The sequence below is a fragment of the Saimiri boliviensis genome, chromosome 7, assembly GCF_048565385.1.
Source record: "Saimiri boliviensis isolate mSaiBol1 chromosome 7, mSaiBol1.pri, whole genome shotgun sequence".
Taxonomy (NCBI): Eukaryota; Metazoa; Chordata; class Mammalia; order Primates; family Cebidae; genus Saimiri; species Saimiri boliviensis.
Window position 1 is genome coordinate 31986871 of NC_133455.1, and position 22943 is coordinate 32009813.

The 22943-nt window shown below is 39.5% G+C and overlaps 1 protein-coding gene across 7 annotated transcripts in view; it reads right to left on the reverse strand.

The window, feature by feature from the left end:
- The window catches only part of ANO4 (anoctamin 4), a 390977-nt gene that overhangs the window by 136847 nt on the left and 231187 nt on the right, over positions 1-22943 (reverse strand). For 5 of the 7 annotated variants that reach the window (XM_074402350.1, XM_010340214.3, XM_074402349.1 and 2 more), the window contains 2 exons: positions 6592-6692; positions 3130-3174 (listed from right to left, as the gene is read on the reverse strand). In XM_074402350.1, coding sequence (XP_074258451.1) covers positions 3130-3174; positions 6592-6692 — 146 coding nt within the window. Of the gene's footprint in view, positions 1-3129; positions 3272-6591; positions 6693-22943 lie in introns of those variants that run through there. The other 2 variants (XM_074402352.1, XM_074402351.1) reach the window with 2 other exon arrangements.

A 22943-nucleotide genomic window follows, 5' to 3' on the forward strand; every position in this document is an offset into this window, starting at 1 on the left:
AGTAGTATCACCTTGGTCAAAAAGAAAGGAAAGGATCTTCCAGAAGGACCACTATATGCAAAAGCACATAAACCCACATGAGCACAATATGTGTTTGGAAACAATGAGTAAGTAGTTCAATATAGATGGAGCAAAGAGTGGTGGGAGGGAAGAGTTGCATGAGGACAGTTTATGAAGGGCTGTAATTAGGCTAAGGCTTTTAACCCGATTGTGATCACTCTACGGTAGCCACCAAGTGACAATAATCAGATTTTCTACTTAAAAGATGAATAGAAGAGAGTTTGGAAGGGGTCAGAAAAGAGGCAGGAAGATAAACTGATGTTTAGGCAAGAGGTGATGAGAGCTCAGCTAAGTTAATGGCAGTGGGAATGAAGGGTAACATACGAACTTTTAGAAATATTCATTTATACCTGCAGAATTTGAGAAACTGACTAGATGAGCAAGTAAAACATCCAAAATGACCCTTAGGTTTTTTATTTAATTTTAATTCCACTTTTAGAGATGGGGGTGTCACTATGTTGCCCAGGCTAGGCTTGAATACCTTGGCTTAAGTGATCCTCCTGCCTCAGACTCCCAAGTATCTGGGACTACAGGTGTATGCCACCACACCTGGACCCTTAAGTTTTAAATTAGGTGACTGCGTGGGAAGTAGAGCCAATGCCGGTATAGAAAATATAAATGGAGAAAATGACTACTTGGCAGATAAAATCAGAACAGAGTTAGTGGACTAGTTGCTAGAGGACAGAAAAAAGGAGAGACTTAGAGACAGATAACAAATTCAGAAGCACAAAGGAAAGAATATAAGGATATCCTTATGTATTTGCAGACATGTTAGCAGATATATGTCTTTGCATAAGGGTATCCTTCTAAATATTACATGTAACAATTACTAACAGATACTATTTGTGCACATCAGCTACATACCAGGTACTAAACTTCACATAAACAATACAGGGTAGAAATTAATATCATTTTTATAAACATGAAAAACTCAGGCTCAGAGAAGTGAAGTAACTTGCCCAAAGTCATCGAGTGCCAACATAGGTTTTATGATCCCAGTGTGCTCTGTCTTACACATACTGACTTTGCTGAATTGGCAAATCCAGACAAGAATAAGACTTCTCCCTAGCCTATATTATTTTTAGAATCTAGAATATATTTCACTGAACATATTGAAACAATATCATGTACAAACTTGGTATTTCCACTTAGCCATCAAAGTTGGGAGAAACATCTCTTCACCTTGCTGTGTTTCCTTCAGGTTTTCTTTGATTTTGGTTTTTGTTTTCTCCTCCCATAGTCAGTCAAATCCTAAACTTAATGGGAAGATGGAGCTTGGTCTATCATACAGACCAATGGTTTCCAAAATATGGTCCCATGACCAGCAGCATTAGCTGCAGCTGGGAATCCACCAGAGGTGGAAATTCTCCATCCCCACTGCAGAACTACGGACAAGAAACTCTGGGGTTAAAGCCTAGAAATCTGTGCCTTAACAAGGCCTCCAGGTGATTCTGATGCTGGCTGGAGTTTGAGAACTATTAATATAAGCTAAACTGTTGTGTCAGGATTTCACAGATGATTATAATATGACAAGGAAGCAATCGAAATCATGCTGAATCCAAATGCCATGTCAACTGCTTAATGAAAGAACTGCCAATAAGCTTGCTTACAGGCAACTTTTGAGAAACAACATTTTCATTTCTTTGGAGGTCAGTTCTCACACTGTACTTTATTGAGCGCACATGCATTTGAGTAAACCCACCAAAATGTATCAACTACTCTTTTATCTATCACTCCACATAGCATTTAAACAGAGGGACCTAAACACTAAATTTCATAGAGTTGAACTAACTAAGATTTTCATAGGAATTTACTAGTTTCCCAGTTTAAACATCAGTTCAGCTCAAGGTGAATGAAAATATAAGATCAATTAAGATTTTGAAATTAGATTCTCCAATGATCACAACAGAATCAAATTATAGGACATCATCATTGATGCATTCCCCTTCTCCCTAGCTCCTCAAAATACAACAAGGAAAAACAAGCTGGGATTTTTTTTCTTTGGCAGAAAAGAGGGTAGCACTGGCACCTGAGTGAGGTGATACATCTGCATGTGTTATTAACAAAATATTACTAACATAGGAGGACCCCATTCATGAAATCAAGTAGCCAGCAGTTTTTTTTAGAGAATGGCTATCTGAACTTGAAGCTTTCATATTACACATAGTGGAGGGAGGAATTTTTGTAGAAAAAAATAACATTGGCCAGGCATGGTGGCTCACCCTGTAATCTCAGCACTCAGGGAGGCCGAGGCAGGCAGATCACCTGACATCAGGAGTTTGAGACCAGCCTGTCCAACATGGTGAAACCCTGTCTCTACTAAATGTAGAAAAATTAGCTGGGTGTGGCAGTAGGCATCTGTGATCCCAGCTACCCAGGAGGCCGAGGCAGAAGAATTGCTTGAACCCAGGAGGCAGAAGTTGCAGTTCGCCAAGATTGCACCACTGCACTCAAGCCTGGGTGACACAGCAAGACTCTGTCAAAAAGAGAGAGTAAGAGAGAGAGAGAGAGAGAGAGAGAGAGAGAGAGAGAGAGAAAGAAAAATAAAGAAAGAAAATAAAAGAAAGAAAGAGAAAAAAATAACATCTAGGCCAAAGATGTTGGCATTTTTGATAATTTATCTAATAGAATGGGCTAAACAGAGGAGGGCAAGGGATAAAAGACTACACATTGGGTACTGATTATACTGCTCAGGTGACGGGTGCACCAAAATCTCAGAAATCACCACTAAAGAAGTTATCCATGTAACCAAAATCCACCTGTTTCCCAAAAACTATTGAAATAATAATAATAATAAAGAGTGGGCTAAAAAGCAATAGCCCAGCACACTTGCAGATGAATGGCATCCTCCCAAATGGGAAGTCACAGGGAAGACTCGGTTTTCATCTTTGTTTTTTTTTTTTTTTTTCCCCCGGCTAATCAGAAACAAGTTGCTTTTAAAATGTGCATGGCAGCCAGCTTTCCCATGTGACACAGGCTCACCTTCCCCAGCTTATAGCTCCTTGTCATTGTTGTAGCACATGGGCAAACAGAAAGACAAACACCATCAGGACAGAGCGTGCTACTAACCTGCTCATGAACTTGTACCGGCGGGGCAGGTAATAGATTTTTCTCCTGGAAGAACAGCAAAAATGAAGCCAGTCGAGAAGAAAACCCATCGTCAGTTACAGTTTGAACTAGCAAGGAAGGAAAGGAGATTGAAGATAGAAGCCTGTAAGAGGTGAAGAAGAAAAAACTAAAAAGAGATTAACAGTGAGAAATGCAGTGGGAACACAGGGCATGTGTTTTTGAGGCATGAAGTCTTATGAAACAGTTTTCATTGATATTTCTTCCTCTACCCATTACCATAATTTTTTTTTAATGGTTGATCCTTGCCTACAAAGCATGTGCTGTGTGATAATTTGGAGCGATTGGTATTAGTACAGCTTCAGCTGAGGTCAGCTTTCTTTTCCAGGGAAATGCAAAGATGGATCAGAGAGCAACATACATAATTTAATGGGTATGCTATTATATTAATAATACTCATATAGCACTTTAAGTTTACACAGGACACTTCTCTCATGATATAGAAGGGGTCATATAAATATACATATATATATATATATATATATATATATATATATATTTCATAATCAATATGGGAAGGACAACTCACTTGTCAGCATCAACACCCAGCTGTATATAAGCACACTGGGGCACCCTGGCTAACCACTGGCCCTGGTTGTAGGTGAATTAAATAGGTAAAATCAAGGAGTTCTGGAAATTTTAAAAATTAGACTTTTTTTCTGTCAGATTGCTATATATCTACCTTTAAAAATGTTAAAAATGAAAATTCTTGGTGTAGTTTGAATAGAGAATACGTGTATTCGATTCTTTATTAAAATGCAATCTCCCTTTCCATATTTCAGGCTTCAACCGAAACTAAATAAAGTAGTAATAAAATGAGTACTTTTTATTTATATCCTCAACTGTTACTGAACTCTCTGACTTCTTTAAATGGTAAGTTTATATACCACAACATTTTTTTGCATATTTGTGAAAGCTTTAAAACATATTGATAGGCAAAACCGTAGAGATAATAAAAAGATCAGTGGTTGCCAGAGGTACAGGTCGGGGGAAAAGGAATGTAGGTGAAGCACAGGAGACTTTTCAGGCAGTGCAACTATTCTGTATGATGCTGCAATGGCACATACATGATACGCCTTTGTCAAAACCCATAGGACGGCACACACACAGAGTCAACCCTAGAGTAAACTGTGGACTTTAGTTAATAATGTATCAATATTAGTCTACCAATTTTAACAAATATATCGCACCAATGCAAGATATTAATAATAAGGACACTGTAAACTGAGGGCGAAGGGGTATATCGAAACACTCTATTATCTTCTCAATTTTCTATGAATCTAAAAATTTCTCTATAAAGTATATTAGTTAAAAAAAATCCATGGACATATAGGTATTTAAGAAGCAGGTTTTACTATAATTTCTCATAAGAAACATATTGCAGTATCTTCTTTTAAACATTATAGCAATAAAAATCCATGGAGACTAAATTTGGGATTCAGAAGTTACAGTCTACAGAAAATTGTGAATATAAGTAAGATTCTTTGGGTATTTAAATTCAGCCAAAGTGATGTTTGTACATTTTGTTAAAATGATGTAGTGGGAGAATTCCTCCTTTGGAAATGTATGTGTCTCCCTAGACTAATTTGTCTGAAGCTGTGGATAAAATAGTAGCAAAAATTTTAAATTCATCAGGTTGCAAGACGTGAAGCCATGCTTAGTGGGTAAAGCGATAACAATATTAATGAGGTCAATTAGTGTCACACCTTTACAATATTTTCTTCTAAAATGGTCCTGCAGGAATTCCTATAGCCAAAAAGAAGATTATTGTTCACATTCATTTTCATTTCATTGCTTAGTTCACAGTCGCTCAACACTGCATTAAAAAGGTATTAACACTGCTTGGAGGCAGCACATTTCTGCTATGTAGCAGGCATGCAGAAGTGCTATTCATGAGGCCCTTCATATATAAAATCCTTGCAGGTAGTAAGAGCATTTGCTTTGCATTAACATTGTTCAAGTTTCTATAATCTCGTTGGGTTGTTACAAAAGTATGTTCTGGCAGAAGGTTTTATGAGATTTATTTATACTGGGGGGTGGGTATAAATTTCTATCTGGACATATTTTGTAGGATTTTCTTTCTTTCTCTTTTGGTTCGTAGGTGCAATATGGTATTAATTCACACAAGATACTTATTATATCATTGACAAATACTTAGCTTTAATTATAATAGTATAAAAATCTTCAATGGAATCTAAATTGATATTCCTTATCTCTCCCTAGTGGATATACATATGTATTCCTTTTTTAAATCCTTGAGCTCTCAGATTTTCTTTTTAACAGCTAAATACAAAAATAAATCATAAAATCAGAACTAAATTTATTCTGTTTTGAGAATTTAGCCTCCAGAAAACAGATGCTAGAAATCCCAGCCTCTATTTTGACTTGGTATTAGGACATACAGGCCAATAAACAAAGAAGCTAAGATGCACCAGGGAGATATATTACAGGCCTATGAATGGAAATTGCCCTCCTCTAAATGTGTCCCTAACCCTTCTGTCTGTCTCTATAAATGTTCTTTGTCTCCACAACTTTCCACAGTTCATTAAGAGATAGACTGTGGAGCTGGTACCAATTCGCCTAATTTCTGTTACCTAATGTGGTCTTGCCGGCAAATTGCAAACCAAAAGTACATCATTCTTTGAGTCCCTTCAGAATTGTCCTCAGGACTACATCCATCCACCTCTTCAGCGGATTCCATGATAAAATCCCCACATATCTTGGCCTTTATAAGTTAAAGTTTAATACTTTATTTCTATATAGCAAATGCAGATCACTTTTCCATAATCCATTGGGAAAATAAGAATATTCCTTGTGAAATGAAGGTAAATTAATCCTTTTAAATAACTAAGGAATACAAACAAAGTATTTTCTATTCTCCTTGGAACAAATATCAATATTTGTGTTTCCATAGTATTTATAACTTTTTAAAATTAAAAAATAGGTTTTCCTTTTTTAGAAAGAAGATCATATTGTCATGGAATTTCTTGCACTTGTATCTACAGAAGTACATTTTAATGTTTTTCTGGAAGGGACTGGTCAGTAAGGAACATGAAAGTATGCCCCTGTGAACTGCTGCCTATGGTCTGGCTGTTCAAAGCAGCTTTATACTGGACTTCTAAAAATGGCACTTTGGAAATTAAAATGCCGCTTGGAAAATGCTTCTTCATTACAGGCCCTGGAAATATCTACCTGCTAAGAATGGAATTAGCCAGAATTTTTCACAAAAAGCCAAGAAATCATTATTGGCCACGAAGACTTATTTGCATATCCTAAACATTTGAAAGATTCCCTCTTCTAATGGCCTTCCGATCTGCATTTCAGTTTTATTTGTTCTGAGAAAGGAGAATGTTAGATTTATAGTGAAGCAGCAGAGAGAGTGGAATAAAATACATTTCCACCTACCTGAAAGGCATTCTTACATTCATTTGTTCTGCATATCTTCCAAGGACTTCCCATGGGGCATGCAACTTCACAAAGATAATGTCACTATTTATTAGAGAGGACTGAAACAGAAAAAAGAAACTAAATTGAAAAGTATATTCAAGGCTCCCACAGTTTAAATCGAGTTGGAACTCAGAACGCATGGACCTGGACAGAGTTTATGATTTGGGGCATTCCTCAGCAATAGGCCAGGCCCTTACAAGTGCACATATTTATTCAACAAACATCCCACTGTGTATGGCATTCATCTCAGCTGGAGACACAGCTATAAACAAGAGAGGTACAAATCACATTTACATTCTACAAAAATGTTCAAGAAGATAGGCAAAAACAAGTTTAAAAGGAAAGATAGGCCAGGAGTGGTGGCTCATGCCTGTAATCTCAGCACTTTGGGAGTCCGAGGTAGGCAGGTCATCTGAGCTCAGGAGTTCAAGACCAGCCTGGACAACATGGTGAAACCTCATCTCTACTAAAATACCAAAATTAGCAAGGCATGGTGGCGGGTGCCTGTGATCTCAGCTACTGGGGAGGCTAAGACAGGAGAATCATTTGGAGGTTGCAGTGAGCTGAGATCATGTCATTGCACCTAGCCTGGGCAACAAGAGCAAGACTCCATCTCAAAAAATAAATAAATATAAATAAAAGGAAGGATAAACTCATAATAATGAATGTTCTGAAGATAAAGTAATGAGAGAAACAGTTATGGAGGGGTAGCTACATACTCCTTTGGGCAAGAGGTTGAGGAAAGCCTTCTCTGTGGAGGTGATATGTGAGCTAAGACCTAAGGAGGAGAAGCAACAGTTGGGGAAAGAACACAGGATGAGCGTTCTGGGTGCAAAGGCCCTGAGCTGGAAAGCTGCCTGGCACGCCGAGGGAGAGAAAGGAGAGCAGAGGGGCTGAGGTGTGTTAAGCAGGGAAGAGTGCCATCAGAAGAGGCTGAGAAAGTGAGCAGAAATCAGAGTGTGCAGTGGACTCTATTCTAGGAACACTGGGAAACCACTTTGATTTACATTTTCAAAGATCACTGTGACTGTTTCATGGAGAAAAAAATTTAAGGGAGAAGAAGGAATGTTCTCGGTCATCCAGGCAAAAGCAAAAGTTGGTGGTGGTGGAGATGAAGGGAGTCAAAAGATGTGAGATTGCAACCTGGGTGGGTGACTGGCAAAGCTTTTTCAAAGAGCTGTGTTCTTTGACCCAAGACCTTTCCCTCCTTCAGGGCTTTTTATCAACCCAGAACGTAGGGAGGTAAAACTAGGATTTCACACCCTGATAACCATCCAACAGATTTTGGTCTATGCCTCTGGCCAAAGGGACATGAAAAACCAATTAGGAGACGTCTCTTTGGAAGTCACTTTCCACAAGAAGAGGTCAGTTGTAGAAGGAAAGTGAGAAAAGATGAGCCAAGCTAGTTTAAATTAGTAAAGTAGCCAATTACTTACCCATATCTTTCTCATATAGGGTTGTTCCGGACGGCCTGGCATTTAAGTTTTTATAGTTTAGGAATGTTGACAGATATGTTAAAACTTCGTGCTTTGTGGCTAAACTTTCCTTATAGTAGTATACTATTGAGAAAGGGAAAAACCAACAATCTTTTGTTGGTTTTTATTTTTGTTGTTGTTGTTGCTTTTACATAACCGACAAAAATAGAAGCTCAACTTTATCCTCTAGCTGGAGTAAACTTCCACTCCGGAGAATTGTTTTTAAATTGCAGATGGATGTAAAGTTGTAATTCATTTATCATACTTTCATTCAGAGTCTTTTTGACCTGCATTATACATATTCAAGGGTTATAAATATTATACGTTTATGAACTCAAGATATTATGAAAATCCAACTGGTGTCAACTGCAATGTTCTCAGAGGCTGGTGTGATGCTGAATTTCCCAGGGGTAGGAAAGCTAGGGCCCATCAGTAGTGGGAGGCACTCTCTAATAGTGCTCCAAAAAATCTAACTTTCTGGCAGTTGAGGCTGAAATGGGGTTTTATCTTCCAGCTTGGGACAAGGAGCACCCTGAGTATAACCCTCCTGAGGACAAGGAATACTTCTGTTATTCATAGTTGAATCCTTTGGGCCTAGCACAGTGCTTGGCACAGAGGGACCACACATCCAATATTTACCTAATCCATGAACACAATTAGTGAAATGGGGACAATTGGACCTGACCCAGGTGAACTGACTGGCAATGAAGTGGCTCTTAGAGTGAAGACTGCGGGGTACTGCCAATGAGGTGCCTGTACAGGGAGTGGACAAACAAGTAACAACTCAAAATGTGACGGCCAACATTTTGTCTCTTTGTAAAAACTGTTTTCCTCTGTTCAGTAACCTATTATGGTCAGTCCTCCTGGCACAGCTGCTTAAAGCAGTCAGGGGTATGTGAATGAGCTCACAGGCTGCGATGCCTGTACAGAATATACAGAAACATCACACACACACCCCCTCAGTCCCACCCCATTCATGCCTATGGATGTCATGATGCCTTGGGGATCTGAGATGGTCTCACAGCTTTTCAGCTGAGCATTTGTTGGGCTTTAGAAAATGAAGCTTGCTTTTCAATACACAGCCCAGTTTTTCAAGTTATAAAGCAGAACAAAGACGATCTTTCCTAAAATTAGGTATTTTTCTTTATATGACAAAACAATACACTTCAGATCTGGGAAGGCTTTGTGGCTTTCTAAGTTGGAAATTTAAATCATGATAATGGAAGTTCTTTAAATTCACTTAGCTTTCCTACAAGATCTTCCTAATAGAGAAAGAGTAAAATGGTGCAACACAAGACACTATATGGAAAAGCGATTGATTCACTGAATTAAATGAACATTGATTTAGAGCAGAATATAGTGCTTAGAGCATACTGTCTCCATAGATTTACTGTGATTGCTAGGTTTTACAGAAAATAAACAATCTAGTGAGAAAATAATCATTTGGAGATCTCTCATGAATGTGTGGAAACACTAAAAATACATTAAAATACTCCACTTAGGGAACAATTCAAAATACCACATTTCTATATGTAGAAAAGCTAGGTTCATTATCTGAACACAGGCTGAATCAACTAAAATTCTGAGGTGGGATCTCAACCATTTTCTGCATTAAAGGATAGCTGTTTTGATTTATTCAGCCTGATAAAAAATACTTATTATTTCAATAATAACAAGAACAATCTCGCTTTATTATTTATTTTTCATGCATTGAAATTGTTAAAGCACATTCACATGTTACCCCATCTTATTCTCATATGATCTCATGAAAGTGGTTTTCCTTCAGTTTCTTAGAGGAGGAGAAAGAGAGGTGACAAGTGACTCACCCACAGCCAAAATGAATGTTTATCCCAGACAGAGCTGATTGTGTACCCTCACCTTTTAACTTCCTTTTGAATCATGTTTGATAACTTCTGAAGTTTAAATAAATCCATGGCTTTGCAAATGCATTTAAGATGCACAGACACTGAATTATTGCTTTATCAGTTTATACAAATTAGTCTTAAAAGAATTTTATATTTTAGAAAATAAAGCAACAAAAGCAAAGAGGCTTTCCTTCATGTAAAGCAAAATTAAGTTACTAATGAACTGAGATTTTATTTTAGGCTATTAAAAGTTTTTTTGATTATCTTAAGAAAAATATTACCTGAATTCTCTTGAATGGCAATGAATATGAGTTCTCTCTCTCGTGCTGTCTCTCTCTGTCTCTCTGTCTCTCTGTCTCTCTCTCTCTGCGTGTGTGTGTGTGTGTGTGTGTGTGTGTGTGTGTGTGTGTGTCCTTTTTACATACTTAAGGGAAAATTTAGTATATGGGGCTTATTATTTACATTCAGTTTTTCAAGGAAGAATTGAGAAGGCATTACCTAGTGCTTGTTACTGAATGAATTCTGAACTTCAGCCCTGAGAAATAAATGTGAAACAGATGTTTGCTAATTATATGGCCCATACATCACACTTTTCTCTACTGTTGAATTATTACACTGCTGTTTCTAGACAGGTCTTTCCTTATTATTAAGTATTCTTTGCCACATAAATCCAAGTGTGCAAGCACCAAACTGAAAAGAAATGAAGATGATTTTTATGAAACATGGAGTTGTTTCATTATTAAAATTTCTGGGACTAAAACCTTGAGGAGAGAAAAATTACCACTTAGAAAAGTTTGGAAAAATATTCTTAGAAAATCACCTGGAGTAAAAAGAGATAAGATTCACACACACAAAAAATCCTTCTTTTTTTTTTTTCTATTATTCGGCAAGAACACATTGAAAACCTTTTATTTACTAAATTTTGGTCCCTGCCTTGTTATATAACATTTATGATCCTTGCCTTGGCATGTAACAGTTTAGTAAGGAATGGTTAGATAAGGCAACAGTAACGCAGGAGAAATGGCATGCCACTATCTCACCCAAGCAGCCCATCTCTTAAAGGAGTGTGTGTGCATATATATATGTTTGTATGTATAGACACATATATGTGTATATATACACACAAGTCCACATTGCATGATTCCTGATGCCATTTATTGAGAAGAGGAAATAGAGGTAGACCAGGTTTGGGCATAGGGATACAAAGGTAGATCATAAACTCAGTTTTGGAAAAGTGAAGTTTGATATGTCCATGAGAAGATGTCTTGTGGGTAGTTAGGCAAATGAATCTGGAGCTCAGGGTAGAAGTCTGAGCCAGAGATACAAAGGAAGTGTGTCCAGGATAAACATGATATTTAAAAGGATGGTAAAGGTCACTAATGCAAGTATAGGTACAATGCCATGTGGGCATCTGTGCCACAGAGGTTAAGCCATTCAGACTGTGAGGTTAGACTTCACATATTCATATCCATTTTTCTACCTTTTACCAGCCCTGTGATCTTGAACAAGCTATTTCACTTCTCTGTGCCTCAGTTTGTTCAAGTATAAAATAGGAAATGATAGCAACACATATCTTATTGAATTGTATTAAATGGCATAATGCCACTAAAGTGCTCATAGCACATCAAAAAATACATTTGTTATTATCTCCAAGAGGGGTCACACCATATTGGTGATGTGGCGAAAAGAACACAGCATTCCTACTCACTCAAATTATAACCTGAGAAGGCATTAAATAAGAAACCAGTATTTTGGAAGGATTTATCAGTCTTTGATTATAAGCCTCCAACCACCAGAAATCTTGAGATCCAATCCCTCAATTCCTGTCTTTTGTCCCTCAGTATCTTCAGGGTTTCCTGCAGGTTCCTCTATGACATTCATTCAACAACACCCAAAAATGTTCATTAAGTGACTACTCTGTGTCAGGGACTCTTTTAGATGATGGGTATACCACAGTAGATAGAATTTACAATCTAGAGTAGGAGACAGACATCAAACAACAAACAATCATGATTTAAAATTATGAAAAGTATTTTAAAAAGGAAAAGAATATAGTTCTGCAGGAGAGAAGAAATGGAGGCACCTGCTTAAGATTTGCTGGTTGATCTGTGATTATGTGACATTTAACCCCAAATCTGAAAGAGGAGATGGTGTTAGGCATGGGAGGAGACAAGTGAGAAGCATTCCAAGCAGAGGAAACAGCAAGAACAAAGGCCCAGAGGCTGTTCCAGGAACTGAAAGGCTGGGTGATTGGACATTGTAACGTGTGAGGTGGAGAGAGCTACCTAAGATGGGGTTAGAAAAGAGGGTTACCTAAGATGGGGTTCCCATTCCTGGCATGGGAACAGACCATGCCAGGCCAGGTACAATGTGGTAAGAAGTCTGGATTTATTTTCCAAGGCCCTTAGGAAGCCACTAATTAATTACAGGCAGGGATCACTTATTTCCAAAAGTGTATGCTGTATGTTTTATGGAGAATGCTCCAGAGGAAGCATAGGAGTGTGAACTTTGATAAGAAAGTTATTCTAGTAGCCAGGTGAGACAAGATGGTGGCTAGAACCAGAAGAAAGGAGAGCTAGACGCACTTGAGATCTAGTGGCGGTAGATTTGAAAGAACTTGGGACTGAACAAATAAGGAGAGTGAAAAAAAATCCAGTGCCTAGAATGATGCACGGGTTATTTTGCCTGGGGAACTGGACAGATGGTAGGACTCTTACCTGCAGTGAGGGGCTGGAACCTTTCAGTCTGTCCCAAAGTTGTGCAGGTGACAATGCACCCATAAATGATGGTGGTCTTTGCAGATGACCATGAATCCCACTGTGTGAACTGCAACTTAGCATTCACTCACACATCCATTCATCTATTCTGCAAATCTTTATTGACAGCCTATGATGTACCAGGGGCCTGTTCTAGGGGCTGGGAATGCAGCTGTGAAGAAAACAGACCAAATCCCCGCTCTTGAGGAACTCAAGTTCTACTGGGAGACAGACCCTCAATAAATAGATATGTAATACTTCTGGTAGTGTGCTTTGAAGAAGAATAAAGAGAGTAAGAAAATAGAAAGTAATGGTGGGAAGGAGATGCTATTTTAGATAGTGGTGTGGACAAATCTTTTAATAAGGTGACATTTGAGCAGAGACCTGAAGAAAGTGCTGAGGAAGGCTGTTCTATTATACAGGGAGAGAGCATTTCAGACAGTGACAAGAGTAAAAGGCAAAGGCCCTGAGGCATAAATATGCTTGACGTTTCAATTTACTGAGCGTGAAGGATCAAATCAGGGAAGTCACTTGCATCTGCTCTGCTTCCCCTTAGGTAACAACCTGGGCATCACTTTCTCATAACTATACTGTTATGAGGACAAAGCAAAACTCTAAAATTCTGGGGCTAGGAGGAGATATTACTTTCTAATTGGAAACTCAGATAAGCCTCTTGGATTAAAAAAAATCAGTGAATGCAAATGAATAGTAATGGTAGAGATGGGAGAAGCTACGTAGTGCTACTACATGTTAGGTAGTGTTTCAGAGCTTTTGCATACATTAAATCATTCACTCTTCATAGCAACCCTATGAAACAGATATTATTATTATTCTAGTTTATTGCAACTGGGAGCTAAATCACAAAGAAGTCTGGTACCTTGGCTAAGTTTACGCCAGTAAGGAATGGAGCCTGGTTCTCACCAATGCAGTCTGGCTTCAGAACTGCTGTTTCACAAGAAGAAAGCTGAGAGGCTCAAACAAATATATTTGCTCATAAACTCAATTCCATTGTCATTTTATTTTTTGAAGAAATGCTTAATCATATATTACAGTCCAAAGTACAATGCATAAATTCGCTCTAACATCCTGAAATTAATGTAAGGCCAGCAGTAAGAGCAAATTTCAAGCCTGGTTCTGCCATCTCTGGGCACATTACTCAATTCATAAGCCTGAGTTTCTTCATTTGTAAAATGGGGAAAATAATACCTGCCTTGCTGCATCATTCTGAAGCTGTCATGGTTGTATGGTACTGGTTCAATAAGTAAGAATGTCTTTCTTCCATCCACAGGTACTAAATGCTTGGTGGACATTTTGGTAACCCTCCAATAGCTGATGCTAGAATTCCTTGATGTGTCTTGAATATAGTCTGTGAAACTGATGGAGAAATGTACATTCCTAGAGGGTTAAAGGGCTCAAATTGCCAGGTAATTTCAACTCCTCTCAGTGGGGCTATCATCTAACCAGCTGTGTAGCACTGGGCAAATGATTTGTACTTTTATGAGCTCCAGTTTTCTCTAAAAAATGAGGGCATGTGTCTCTAAAAAGAATTTTTTTTGCATCTGTTTTTCTTTTCCCTTAGGGACACATTGGAATTTGTGAATGTAGTCTACAAATGCTCTTCAGCTGATTTGGAGGCAATTTCCTCTCTGCAACACACACACACCTACACCCATCCCCTGCCCCCCCGACACACACACACACACACACACACACAGAGAGAGAGAGAGAGAGAGAGAGAGAGAGAGCGCACAAGCGAGCGAGCCCTGGTGGAGAGAAGCCTCTCGGGGTACTATATATTCCTAAATAATTACAATATTCATTCCCTGAAGGTGACATTAGTAACAGTGACAGGAAATGGGTGTGTGAAATTGCCACTCCTTCCCCCTTAGTAAACCTTTAAATGGAGGTCCCTAAGGACTTCATCCAGGATCTAGTCCCATTCTACCTGTCCTCCCTGGATGATCTCATCCCTCCTAATGGCATTAGATGTCACCTATTAGCTGATGTCTCTAAGATTCCTATCTTTGGCCCACACCTCTCTTCTGAGCTCCAGATCAGTGTAGCCAATGGTCTATGTAGTACCTAGTACCTTGGGTCTCACTGGCACATCAGACACATCAATGTCTATGATGGATCCGCCTCGGTGGTGAAACCACTCTTCTTCTCAGTGTCCCCACACCAGGAAATGGCACAAACATCCTTACAATGGCTCAAGTCCAGGAGCCATCTTTAACTTATTTTTCCTTATGTCATTTCCAACAAATCACCAATTCTTATTGATCTACCTTTTAAATTTCTCTCTAATCTGTCCACTTCTCTCCATCTCTACTGCCACCACCCTCCTTTAAGCAATCATCATCTGTCTTCTTGAATCCTGCAACAGCTTCATAGCTGGGCTCCTTCCAGTCCAGTCTGGATTGGCCTAAATGCATTAGATGAGTCTTTAAAAGGTAATCTAGAGGTGAGAGAGATTCTCCTGCTGGCTTTGAAGAAATAAGACACTAAGTTGTGTGTGGGTGCCTGTAATCCCAGCTACTCAGGAAGCTGAGGCATGAGAATAGTTTGAACCTGGGAGGTGGAGTTTGCAGGGAGCTGAGATCGTGCTACTACACTCCAGCCTGGGCAACAGAGCAGACTGTCTGAAGAAATAAAAATAAAAATAATTTTTAAAAAATGGTTGGGATAATTCAATAGTGGGCTTATTATCACAGTCAACATACTCCCCAGTGATATTTTTGGACTATTTAAACCCATTGGCCACGGTTTGGATATGGCTTGTTTGTCCCCACCAAAGCTCATGTTGAAATTTGATACCCAGTATGGTGGTGTTGAGAGGTGGGGCTTTGAGGGAGGTGTGTGGGTCACAAGGGTTCACGAGGGTGCTGCCTCTGTGGGTAGCTTGGTGCTTGGTCTCATTCTGGCGAGACTGCATCTGTTCTTGTGGGAATGGATTAGTCTCACAAAAGCAGGTTGTCTGAAGCCAGGATGCCTCCCAGGTTTTGGCTCTTCACCTGTGTCCACTTCCGCTTTGACCTTCTGCCATGATATGATGAAGCACAAAAGCCCTCGCTAGAAGCCAAGCAAGTGTTGGTGCTGCACTTCCCATATTTTTCAGCCTGCAGAACTATGAACGAAATGATCATCTTTTCTTCTTAAATTACCCGTCTCAGGTATTCTGTGTTGCAACACAAAATAAACTAAGATGTCATTCAAAGAAAGTTTTAGTTCCCAGTGTTTATGAGTTTATTTCGAACTCTCTTTCCCTAAAAAGAGTTAATTTTAAAAAGGCATTAAGGTACAGCTTTGCTACAGATAAATGGGAAAAGAGAAAAAAAGGAAACGGCAAACTAAAGTTCAGTGCTTTCTTAACTGATGGCTTAACTGTGTTTTGTCTCCTAAGTGAAACATGATGTGACATAAAGAATCAAGACTAACAGTTTTTCATTCAACTGGCGTTTCTACAGATACTTGTAGTTGCAGGAGCTCCCCTTGAGCAATCAGAAGCAACAGTGATCACCTCGAACAGGTTATCCCCTTATAACTCTATGGTGTTATTCATGGGCCACTGAAAAAGGCCTAGGTTTCAGAAAGTAGTCATTAGAGTCTGAGAAACTGAATCAAGGCAGCCTCAAAGGAATGCCAAAGTGATTTACTGCTGTACAATCCAAAATAATATTCTTGCCAAACCAAGGAACGTACAGCCTGAGGAGGAAGAGAATCTCCAAGAGGTGACATAATGCATTTCTGAAACTCTAATGGGCACGAGGTCTCACCACATGTACTTTTCTTTCCTACCTGCTGGTCTGCTAAGGTCAAAGAAAATCATGTATAGCATAGTTTCATTTTTCTGCCTGCTCTACTCCTGGTCTTCTAGAAAACTCTTTTTAATGTCAACATGTGCCAAAAAAGAGAGAATGAAGAATGGAGCTGCAAAGCAAAGTACTCTAGTGAGCAATAACACAATCTTCTTGGAAGACCATCATGATCTTGGCTGAGTTTACAGGTAATGGCTGGTAAAGTTGGTTTAGTAAAATCCTTAGCCTGAAAGAAATTGGCATTGAGACGATTCTTATTTAAATATAAGTACAGTGTGATGGATTTGGTTGTAAAGAGGCCAGATGTTGGTTGCAACACTTTGGAAAACAATGACTAAAACGGCATATCTTGCTAGCTCTGTCATTAAGGTCTAGAAGAACAATTGTATCTGATGTCAATTATGTTCATGGGAAATTGCTAAGTGAGCATATACTATGTGAAAGACAAGATGGCATAATGAGCCAGGCACTGTGTTAGGGAGTAGGGAGAAATCCATGCAGTCCTCATGGGATTCACATTCTGTCTGGGAAGCAGAAGTGCACAGAGGAGCCCTGAGGCCTCAATCCAAAGTCTATCATGCCATTGTTTATGTTGTTTCCCATCTGAAATGCCATGCTCTTCTACTTTCCAGCTTGGTGAACATCTAATCATTCTTTAAGTCCCAGATCACCTCTCTTAACCTTCCTGAGACCTCTGTGCAGAGTATGAAGTTCCCCAGGGCTTCCATAGAACTTTTCAAACTGTGTTCTATCTGTTTCATATCTGCCTTCATTGCTAGTTTGTGAGCTCCTCAAATACACTGAGCAGATTGTGTCAGGTTGTATTTTCCGAAGATGGCCCCAACATTATTGCTCATCCCACACATCTTCTAGGACCTTATGACTCTCTATCAAGAAATGGAATCTATGTCCCTTCCCCTTCATTCTGCCTTTCCCAATGGAGTAGAGTAGAACGAACGCTTCTAGCCTAAACGTTCACTTTTGCCTTGTTCTCCTAGAACACAGCCATAATGTCATGAGGAAGCTCAAGCACCCTGTGAAGAGGCCCATAGCCCACAACCCTGGCTGAGCTTTCAGCTGACAGCCAGCACCAACATTCCAGCCACGTGAATCAGCCACCTTAGAAGGGGGGTCCTCCAGACACTGGTAGTGCTGCTCCAACGGATGTCCCATGGAGCAGAGGGAAGTTGTCCCTACCAAGTCCTGCTCAATTGCAGATTTGAGAGTAAAGTGAATGACTATTATTTTAACATACAAGTTTTGGAGTTGTTTTGTTAGGCCACAATAGATAACTAGAACATTTATTTTTTTATTATCCAGTGCCTAGCACAGTGACTGGAACATAATAGTTTCTCAGTACATGTGTGTATGAGGATTGATACTCTATCACTGCAGGGGCTGGACACAACAAAGGGAACCTTCTTTAATTCCTCTGTGGGCAGTTATGGTGGAAGGAATTTTTAGCTTGTCTTTCCTTTTTTCTTTTCCCTTCCCCTGCATCACAAACACAAGGACATTTCCTTAGGCAGGCTTGTGGCTGCTGCTGATTATCCAATTAAATATTAGGTTGCAATGAATTCTGCTATGCTTTGAAAAAAGACAGTTGCCTAATGTTAGCATCAGAACAAAGATGTGGGTTTCTGGGAGGAACTCTGTGGGCAATTTACTCAGCTATGCCCAACAGAAATAGCTGCTCCGCCATCATCTAAAAGACAGGTATTAGAATTCAGAACTTACAACTTTTAAACCATCTGGATATTACAGAGATGGGGCTGGCATAGCCTCCAATGAAGGGGCACCTTTTAGGAGGGCCAGTGGCTGCACTATACTGTTTGTTGTCACCTTGGTACCCCCTTCTGAGGCTTCCTCTGCATTGCTGAGAAGCTGGGACTAGAGCCAGGTTCTGGTTTCCCAGAATCCCCTTCTCCATGAGGTTGTAGGTTAAAGTCTGCAATGATGGATGCTCAGATGGACAGTGGGAAAGGAGAGGCTGCTTCTCAAGCAGGTAGTTACAGGCAGATTTGAGGTCTGAAGCAGCTCCAGGTAAGTTTTGAGAATCATGTGCTGGAGTCAGGCATTATTGAGATCCCAGTGGCTTCCTCATCAGCACCTGAGACCTGCTGCTGCCATGCTTCAGGCTAAAGTGATGGGAGGTGGATTCCCTAACCTTCATGCCCAGCCTTTTCAGCAGTGTTGTAAGATTCTGTATGGAACACTTCATTCTTGGAGTATACAGAGTGGCTTTCCTGCACAACCCCAAATGAAAGAGGGGCTAAGCAGTTATAAGTACTAGCGAAGAATTTTAAAGAAAAAGCTTTGAGTTTCTGGGCAGGCAAAAGTGAAGAGGTAGAACCCAGAATGAAAGTTCAACTGATTAATGGCAAAAGGCAAGTTAGGGAGGTGTTTGCAACCAGGTCAGGCCTCTCCAAAATCCCAACACTGCTCATGTACTTGACTTTTTTCTCTGCTCTATGCCCTGTAAGAGTTCTTTTAGATGCAAACACCAGAGTCTACCTCTATCCCATAGCCAAATCCAGTTATTCCCTCTTTTACCACATCCCTCGATTCAGTTACTCTTCTTATTCTCCCTACACCCATACCAGCCTGCATAGGGGGAAGCACAAGGCGAAGAAATCCCACCAGTGGGAAAACTGCACTGCTTTAGGGAGTTGGGTTTAGAAATGCAAATTCCAATTTCTCTTTGTGCTTAGTTCACCCATTATCGCAGAGATTTTTCTTGAACTCCTGAAATGAAATACTGACTCCTTCCCAGTATTCTTGTATATTTATCCTCGATACCCACTACACTTGATATATTTATTTAATGCCTCTCTTCCCTCCATAGTAGTAGACATTCGTTCGACATTTGATGAATGAGTAAATGAATGACTTCATCTGGAAATGGAGTCATCAGATACTACAGACTGTTCTTCAAATATGCCTAAGACACAATAGGAAGTGAGCTAAACCATGGTCCTTGCCTCAGGAGGCAGTGCTGCATCATCACTTTTGCAACTAAGGTATGTCAGGTTTAATTAATAATACTCAGCTTACACTTCATCTTTTTCAAATTTTTTCACTTGCAAGGGTTACAAGGAAGAGACTGTAAATGGATTTATAGTTCTCCAGGCTGCTTCAAAGCTTTTAAATCTCTCCATGCCATTAATGAATAATTAGTGTCATATTCATGATATATACTTTGCATAATTTTCAGCAATTTAACATAGCATGTAGCAAAAACAGCAGGAGCAAAAATATCCCAAAGAAAGGACTTCAGTTCCTTTCATAAATACACAATGCCCACATTTGGCATATAATGATGACAATGCAAAATGTGCTTTATATCAGAGAAGTTAAATTTAGACTGCTGAGAAAATCTTTTAGATTAAGTAAGTTTCTTTTTGTGGGATAACAATAGTTCATAATATGACTTTAGTTTTTCAGCTGTGCCTTGTATAATGGGTGATTTTTCCCTTAAAATTGGTCTGTTACGACTGAAGTAATATGCATGAGTCATATGAAATATGTGTTAATTTGGAATAATCCTTTGAGTAAGTCAAGATAACTTTGTACTGGTCATCTTGACCTGGCAACAGAAATGTTTTGATTAAACTTTCTTTACCCAAATAAGCAAACGTAGTTGAAGTGATGACAAAGCCCTTAGATATTTAAACTGGTTTCAGAAATTAGAGTAAGACTAAGGGAGGGAGAGAAAGAAGGAGAGAGCATCTTTTCTGAAACCATCACCAATTTGATAAAACTGTTCTAACAACATGAACCAGTAAGAATACAGCCCTGATTCTATAGACTGATATGGAGCAGTGGTAGGTGGACTGAGTCCTGGTGATGAGGTGAGGTGGGACTTATCATTGTTTCTCTTGCCATCTATCGGGTCCCTCCAGCTTTCCCTAGACACACAAGAACTCAGGCCAAGAGGTGACAGGGTTGAATGCTTGAGCTTCAGGAACAGGATGACCAGTGGCTGAAGCCACTCCCTTCTTTATCAAAACCATCAATACCAACATCAGCCATGTATTAAAACCCTAAATATGTCCAGACTCTTTCCTAAGCATGTTGTAATTTATTAACTCATTTTATCCTCATAGTAACCCTTGAGATTGGAATTATCTGCTGTTTAACAAAGAAACGAAGGCACAGAGAGATTAAAAGGTTTTACCCAATTATTCATTTAGTAAGTGGTGAAGTAGTAAGTGGATCTAAATCCCAGCTGTCTGGCTTGAGAGGCCAGTCTTCATATGCTCTATTCTTCCCCTCAAATACATAGGTCTCTTCTGATTCAAGAGTCTGATGTTAAGAGTGCTTAAATCAGTTGGCCCAACATGGATAAAAGAATGGAAGAGCTGCCTTTAATTCCTCTAACTATCCCCTTAACACTACAACAAACCATATAATGTTGGATCAAGGGTCAAACTCGGGGATTCTCAACTAGGGCTGATTCCTCCCTCCCACCACACCAGGACATGTGACAGTGCTTGGAAGTATATTTGGTCGTCATAACTTGAAGGAGGTGCTACTGGCATCTAGTGGGGAGAGGCTAGAGATGCTGCCAAATAGCCTGTAAAAAAAACACAGAATAGCCCTCTACAACAGAATTATCCAGCCCTAAATGTCAATAGTATCAATGTTGAAAAACGCTGGAGACGAATTGACTGTTGTTACCCAGACTCAGCTGTGAAAATCAGCTATTCACAATCTGGTCAGCAAACTCAGGATTCCACAGGCTAAGTAAGCACTGAAATAAGTCTTTGGAATGTAAAAACCAGCAAGACAAAGTCTCTTTCTCAAAAAAGAAGAGACATGTGTCTATCTGTTCTCATTGTTCGGCTTCCATTTTTAAGTAAAAACATTCAATATTTGTTTTTCTGTTCCTGCATTAGTTTGCTAAGGATAATTGCCTCTAGCTCCATCCACATCTCTACAAAGAACATGATCTTGTTCTTTTTTATAGATGCATAGTATTCTATGATGTATAAGTCCTATATTTTCCTTATCCAATTTACCATTGATGAGCATCTAGGTGGATTACATGTCTTTGCTATCATGAATAGTGCTGCAATGAACATACATGTGCATGTGTCTATACGGTAGAATGATTTACATTCCTTTGGGTATCTATGCAGCAACGGGATTGCTGGGTTGAAATGGTAGTTCTGCTTTTAGTTCTTTGAAGAATCTCCACACTGCCTTCCACAATGGTTAAATTAATTTACACTCCCACCAACAGTGTCTAAACATTCCCTTTTCTCCACAACTTCGCCAATGTCTGTTATTTTTTGACATTTTAGTATTAATCATTGCCATCATGACTGGTGTGAAATGATATCTCACTGTGGTTTTAGTTTGCATTTCTCTAATGATTGACAATATTGAGCTTTTAATATGCTTCTTGGCCACATGTATGTCTTCCTTCAAAGTAAGGAATCTAGCAACACGGAATCTTTACCTTTTAGACACAGCATCCTAAAATTAGAAGAACAACTTGGCAAATTAAAACAGAATAAATGCCAACGTGTACTTGTTCTCTCTTCACTTGGTTCAAGGAACCCCATGAATTTCATGATTGCTGGCATCCCACAAAGGGCGGTCTGAATACCACATATTTGGCAGCATCTCTGCTACTAACTCGGTATCAGTAGTAATGTATGCTGACAGTGCCCAGAATGACCTTCAGCCAAGCAGGCAGTGCCTACCTCCCACCACCTCCACAGACCTCAGCCAATGACTGACTGACATGGGGGCCTCTGTCTGAAAGGTGGACCAGCTCTGTGCTGCACCTGCTGATTACCAAGCTCTCCTGTATCAGGCTGAAGTTAGTCTCCAGCTGAGGCCACACTCTTGGCTCAGCTATTCTCTTCTGCTCCTCTCACTCCCCTTTCCCCTGAGATTGCCCCACCCATCAACAACTTGAGGAAGAATTCTCACCTGAAGTTCTAATTGTGCTTAGAAAATCCACCCTAAGACACAAGTTAACAGAAAAGCCACTGCATTTGTGGGCTGACGTTGGTAGCTCCTGAAAGACACTCAAGGAATCTCCAGGGCTCTGAAGTTCAGAAGAAAATCTGCTTTCTTCGTTCTTTGGTTATGACTATCCTAAATTCTCCTTTCTCTTCACCTCAACTTGAGACCCTCGGTAACACATGTGTATGACATATAAGAAGATACAGAGGAGTAAAGTGGAGATTATTAGGTGGAGAAAAGTTTGAATTTCTTTCCTTTTTTTTTTCAGACCAGAAATCACTAGAGGATAGAAATCTGGGCAGTGCACATAGTCCTGACCTTCGTTTTTTTTTGAGACACTCATTATCATGGTTTCAACTTTGAAGGAAAGGAGGACACTCTTGTTCTTCTTGCATCCTTGGAGTTCTGGATGCTGAGAGA